The 6,401-nt window shown below is 45.3% G+C and overlaps 2 protein-coding genes across 2 annotated transcripts; one reads left to right on the top strand and one right to left on the bottom strand.

The window, feature by feature from the left end:
• Window positions 1–3,145: 3,145 nt before the first annotated feature.
• LAJ45_02742 (uncharacterized protein) lies at window positions 3,146–4,368 on the bottom strand (the record flags this gene model as incomplete). Its single annotated transcript, XM_046112333.1, has 7 exons — window positions 3,146–3,156; window positions 3,244–3,313; window positions 3,704–3,797; window positions 3,848–3,915; window positions 3,961–4,061; window positions 4,156–4,245; window positions 4,365–4,368. 7 exons carry the CDS (start codon window positions 4,366–4,368, stop codon window positions 3,146–3,148), a joined length of 438 nt encoding a protein of 145 aa, XP_045974459.1.
• A 523-nt stretch (window positions 4,369–4,891) lies between these two features.
• On the top strand, window positions 4,892–5,741 carry LAJ45_02741 (uncharacterized protein; the record flags this gene model as incomplete). The annotated part of the gene is made up of 8 exons (XM_046112332.1): window positions 4,892–4,970; window positions 5,036–5,150; window positions 5,326–5,342; window positions 5,406–5,449; window positions 5,504–5,513; window positions 5,582–5,599; window positions 5,647–5,668; window positions 5,735–5,741. The coding sequence occupies 8 exons, from the start codon at window positions 4,892–4,894 to the stop codon at window positions 5,739–5,741; spliced, it is 312 nt and encodes a 103-aa protein (XP_045974458.1).
• Between the last annotated feature and the right edge of the window lie 660 nt (window positions 5,742–6,401).

The following is a 6,401-nucleotide window of genomic DNA, read 5'->3' as shown; positions in this document are numbered from 1 at the left end:
AGCCGTGTTCGACGTTCCTTGCCAGCTGTCAGACCAGGCAGAAATATTATCCAAACCAGTCTGGCTGAGACTTCTTTCCCCCAGGTGCTTTGGCCTCCTATTCACATGAACCTCCTGCCACTCACATGCAGTACCTAAACCCCTTATTTCTGTAGAGTACAGTAAACCGATGACCGCACATCTTTCCTTGGTGCTTGGTGTGATGCAATGTTAGCTTTGTGACCCTGGTTCAAAGGATTGACAGCCAGGGTCCGTACAACTGGCCCCCCCCCCCCCCAGATCAATGAAAGATGCCCGGAACCAGCCTCATCATCAGAATTCAACCCCGTGTTAGAGTAGTTCCAAAGGGAAATCTTGACCTGCCTTTCGTCCCACTACCTCCCACCCACCACCCACTTAGCTACTTCTAGGTACTCCTGAAATACAGGTTTTACTTTTTTTCCTGCTCAGCAGTTTCCCTGATTTCTTTTTCGTGAACCCCCGCACTATGTGTACGTGATTGCCGAGAATCCTGTCAGGCATTTTTGATTGCGGAAGAGCTCTGTGCATACTAGATCGCAGCAAAAGAACAAAAGAAAGGATCGGCATGTTATTGACTTTCGTTACCGACAGCCGACAGACATCGAGTCTCCTTTACAGTTACATGCAATCTTAGTAGACTTAATCCCATATGTAACTTTGATTTTTACCAACAATAATCAGTAAACACAAAAAGTCGAAAAGGGTCATGTTTGGCTGATTTGTGTTTGTGCGGGACGGTAAGGCACACCTCTCGATTATGAGATCCCAGCTACATGCAAGCATGGTAGAAAGCGCAGCAATGCCATAACCATGAGAATTCTAATTCCTTTTTCTCTCTTGAGTGGATGTAACATATGCTGGTAGCCGGTGTCAGACGGCGGAGTTCCTTGGCGGCATCTTAACAACTTATTCCCGTCGTGAGAGGCATCTTCTTGAGAGTCATTTGGCTTAACAAAGAATTTGCGTCACCGTTGGAAGTAGCAGCTGCGACGACTCCGACTCAGGGTTCTTCCAGAACTCAAATTCTCCATCTACGACTAAGAGAAGGACGTCCGAAGAAATGTCGCGCACTTGCTTGCATGTCGCCGATACCCACCTTGGGCGCCTTTGTATCGCTGATCACTGGCAACCTGACAGGCAACAAGGGCCCCACGCCCCTCAATCTTGACCCGTCTGCGCCTCATCGATAGTGCCAAATGCAAGCCATATTTTTTCTCTTCATGCTGTCAGGATGTACGATCCCAGCCGGCCGACATAAATACTCTAAAGTATGTGATGCCCATGTTGTGTCCGCAACTAGACATTTTCTATCAAAGCTGATAGGCGCCCACAAACCAATCCCCTTCTGTGGATGGGGAAACGATATCCCAGGTCGTTTTTACCCTGGTATGTTTTCTTTTGTTTATTGCCGATCTTCGGGAGCGCATTGGTGTACTAGGCTCAGTTCCATGCGCTAGAAGCTCTCAGTTCATCGGGAGTTCATCCAGCGTGTTCCCAAAACTCAACTCAGTTATTTCTTTTCAATGTTCTGGACTTTGAAAGCCACTGACCTCAAATTTCAGTGGGAAAGTTGGGAAAGAGTCTGGACTCCACTAGGCTCGGAGGAACTATATATCGATTAGTTCATTTAAGAGAGAATGACTAGTCACAGCTCAATGGTTCCCAAACATCGGAGCTTCGGCACCTCTTATGGCGGTGTCTCATTATCTCCCACAGTAAAATGATGTTATTACTCGTTTTATTGGCTCTGCTTAGTGGAAGTCCATCCGACATGTTAAGAATCCGTTATCATAGCCAGAGTTGGGAAACCGCATCGGAGGACCTAAAGTAGCGTGATATACATTACGTGCAACAACAGACACGAGCAGTGGAAAGACAAAGATGCGGCCCTAGCTTTGGCATTGGCAGCATCCGAACTCCGGCGTGATAGACCAGCTTTACAGGCTTACCCCCGCATCTTCTGGAAGTATTCCCACACGTCAGCGTATTGTCTCGTCTTTGTCTTTTGATGCCTCATGAAGTTTGTTTTGTTTCTCTGGGGCCACCAAGTTTCTGAGAGAGGTGCTGGTTGCCATGTGTTTCAGTGAGACATGAGAAGCCCGACATGACATGACTAGCCTCGACGGTAGTGGGTTGGCCAAGGTTAGTTTGGTTTAGTTTAGTGTGAGTAATAGTCTCAGCCCGAATATGAAAGATGTGCTCATAGGCGACGTCCACCCATCCTGTAATCGTAGTCCCCTGGCACATATTAATTCTGAACGGATCAATACGGAGGTTGGTATCTCCGTATTACCTTGACAGGATCGATGGAACATATCGATATCGATTTTCCCATCAGGAACTGAAAGCAAAGTTTAATCGAATCGCTTGGGATTACATCAATCCACCGGTTTCTATCGATATTTGCAAATGCTGTGTCGCTGTCCAACACATACCCCCCCCCCTACACCAAAAGGTCCCCATCAGCTATTCAGACCCATACATCTCCTATAATCAAAAGCAAAGAGGCCTGCTATTGAATGCAACTCGAGCTCCTCGCTTTTTGCTCGGAAGCCGTGGCCATGGCCCTTACAGCTATCAGAATCATCCACACACAGATATCAAATTTGACCTGCCAAATTAGATAAACCTTTGAAACGAGGTGTAATGACATCTAGTCATACTCTGTTGATTTCTCAGACATCGAGAAAACATGCGCTGGCCCTCTACACAAAAAACCCCTGGATGCTTCTATCCAATCTTCGGCCAAAGTTCGGACGAAGACACAGCACGAACACCTTATGATGATCGCGAAACTCAGAGACTGAACACGTTACTCGACGTTTGGCGATATGGTTTGCGCAAGATAGCCATTTAACGCACTTTGGATATTCCATTTGAACTAGGTTGTATTCGAGCCACTCCAGTTGATTTTCTTTTCTCGAAGACGATATGGTATCGAAAACATTTCTATTTTGGCTCCAGGTTCTTTAATTGTTTTTTGGAACTAAAATTAAAATGTTTGTGAGACGCTTACGACGTTACTCAGTGCCAGTGCTCAGCCAGATAGCCAGAAGTTACCCCTAAAGACGTGGTCCACCTCTATGATATGCAGAATTATCCATGTGCCCGAGCAGATAAATAATTAGACTCTCTCTGCGTTATAAGAAAGTCAGCACAAGAGTGGCCAATAGTTGTGTCGGAGGCGGTCATGCATGCAAACATGAAAAGTCGAATTACTACCAGTGCTAGTTGCAGCAGCAAATGCGGACGCAATATTATGCGAATCACGTGACGCCGCCGAGAGCTTGATCTAGCGGAGTCATCTGTATTCAATATAGTATGTTATTGGGCCATGCTGTTTATCAGTATCAACGGGTTACAATTTATTCGAAAAATCGATAAAGACATGTGGAAGCTTTAGCCTTCTAGTTCCCTTCCTCTGTGCCTTTTCGTTGTGGGTTATCGTCTTAGTTACACAGACTTGACGTGTCGTGACTATGAAGATTGGATTTCCGATACTTATATCGGAACAGAATTGACTTAATCAACCAATATTTCCATCCAACGGTTGTGGCCTTCGATAGCACGCATCACATGTATTTTGTTGTTTTATTCCAAGGTTCAGGTCGCATTCCTTTGGTTTTGTTGGGTATAATTTGGCCAGGTTATCCTTGCGGTGGATGGTTAACAACCATGGTACTCCCGTGTCGAAATTCAATAATTCTCCTTCATCTGTCTCTTTCCCCCTTTGTTTTGATAGTTCGATTATTGGTATTTTGTTGTGTTTGAAGTTTCTGTATTGTTAGTTGACAAGTTCGTCTGGGATCAGCTGGCAGTAACTAACCTCTCAATCAGCGACAGACCACAAATATTACCCCAGGCCACCAAGGCTCTCTTCGGATTGGGATGATTCTATCGATCAAATGTTTTCGAAGCTGTGTATATGGAAAACCTCACTTCATATGTGAGAAACGAAAATGAGAGCTGTGGCCGGCCAAGGTGTTGAGAAAGCGGGAAAGAGGAAAGAAGGTGGGAACGTTTGACCGTTGAGACGCTGGCTGCGGAGCAATAAATTGTACCAAGGTCAGTATTACATACAATACAGATGGGTCACGCCACTTCGAATTTTGCCCCTTGTACCCCTCGACTTACCTGTACAATATCTACCCTGTTCCTTCCATCTTGGTAGAATTTCCAACAGATTCGACTTTAAATATACGGGAACGGGCTTCTTATGGTTCCCTGAAACCCAGAATCAGCAAGAGGCCTAGACAACAGCTTCGCTTATCACGACACGGGATCTAGCATGGCAACAATTTTGACAGCAGAAACGTCACGGCTGTGTTTGCCGAAGCACTGACCCATTCCACAAAATGGTGTTATTAACCGGGAACGTCAGCTAGCAAACGCAACGGCTATGGGGATACTATATTTATCAGGCCCCACTTGAAAACTTGGATCCGAGCTTTGACATCTGACAGAAGTATCCAGTTATCACATTTATAAGATTTCTGGGCAAGTCAACTATTTAAAGGCACCTTTCTGTGTTTTTGACGGGTTTGGGGACCAAGTAGGCTTCGCAAACTGCCCAATAACAATATCGGTATCGGCAGGGGTTTCACTCCGGGTGGCCCGAAAGGGGGTTTGTCCGGATTACATTACAACAGGTTACATGAAGGGATACCGACAGGTTTCGGGTTCATTAGGCATAAGCGGGCTTTGGTGGTCACGAATCCTTTAAGAAACGACCACTGTCACATATTTTCCTGGAAAAACCGTCCCGGTGTTTGGAGATACACACTCCAAGTCTTCTAGGTTTCGAGAGCTTGTGCGCTAGTACGTGTCGAATCTGCTGCAAGTTTTTTCGTCCCCAGGTTTCCTATACAATATGCATCTATTAATGAAGGGCACCTATCTCAATACATGTTACAAATGCCATTTCGGGGACAACTACACAGACCGTGCAGGTTTTTTTTTTTTTTTTTTTTTTTTTTTGACGGGGCTACAGAAATGTACTTACCAGGACTATCAGGTGCAGGGTCTACTAAGGGACTTCACTCTGGCCCTTGGACACTCAACCAAACACACAAAGCTGACCGACTTCTGGTCTCCACCCTTCGAGAACAGCAAAATGGCACAGATTGGCTGTAACTAGGATACAGGCTCTTTTATCCGCTGTCAATCGCCTGTAGTTCAATTATTACTAAGTGGACGGTTCATGTGAAAAACGTTAATCCCACGATTTGGAGGAGGCGACCAACTCTACCAATACAATGATCCAGATTCATTCACATATGGGACCTGCGCAGATCGTGGCTTTAGGTTAAGATCGATTTGCGGTCAGTAGGCTCTAGAACAGTCATTGGGCAACACCATTAAAGCCTCCAATATGGTGTCAACAGGGTTTGAAGGTTTACCCCAAGGCCTCAGGCATCACAAGAGAATGGTTCCACAGGGAGCCAGCCAATCGTGGCCATGTTGTTGACTGAGGATCCTCGAGCATCAAGTTGGTAGGTGTCAGTTGCAGGTGTCATGTGGGACTAGGGATCTCTTATCAAGTTTTCCTCGGCTTCTAAAGGTCATATGGCCCAAATGGGTCGCTAGGGATATAAAAGTGTCCCTTGATCGAATATTTACATGTAGTCTACGATGATCATTTAATTTGGTATGGATACCTGCTGGAAGATCTAAGGCTTGAAGCTTAAACTCGCTTATGCGCATCACAATCAAGGTTTTAAAGTACAGATACCTATGGGACTGGAAGTCTAGCCGCCATCAATATAACACAACGTAAATCCTGGGTGTATGGAAGTTAATATGGACACCTAAATGGGATCTTGGTTATCGATGGAAATATAGTGGCTGGGGTAGTTCATCCGAACTCAGTGGCTGGATGTTCCCATGAGGCATATTCTTCCAAGCGAACTGCCGGATTTCAAAAAGTGGATAGGGCTGGTGACGGGAGCATGCTCTGAACGCAATAGGTGTTGCTTTACATGAAAATCCGAGAGAGCTACAGATGACACGTGAATGTGTGTCACAGTCGATACTCGAGTTGGTGTTTTTTTCCCTCTCCTTAGGCGAGTTGCCCCACGAAAATAATATTGAGGTAACTAACGTGATATATCAAGAGAATCACCGTTTTTGTCAAATCTCAAAGTAGACTCTAGTGGAGGTGGTATATTGATTGTACCACGTAACATGAGCACTAGGAAAATATCACCACCAGGCCGAGAAAGAAGGAGGGCGTCGAAGTTGATCTATAAACACCTTTGTCACCACTTTGGCAGGCGAGAAGGTTAGATCTACGTATACCTTGCGAGTGATGTAATATGAATGTACTCGCCAAAGGAAGACGAATCGAAAAATAAGTTTCCTAATAACAACATTTTCATCTA

This window comes from Morchella importuna, assembly GCF_003444635.1.
Source record: "Morchella importuna strain M04M26 chromosome Unknown Morimp01GS005, whole genome shotgun sequence".
Lineage (NCBI taxonomy): Eukaryota > Fungi > Ascomycota > Pezizomycetes > Pezizales > Morchellaceae > Morchella > Morchella importuna.
The sequence above is the reverse complement of the archived record's forward strand: the minus strand, read 5'-3'. Positions and strand labels throughout refer to the sequence as shown.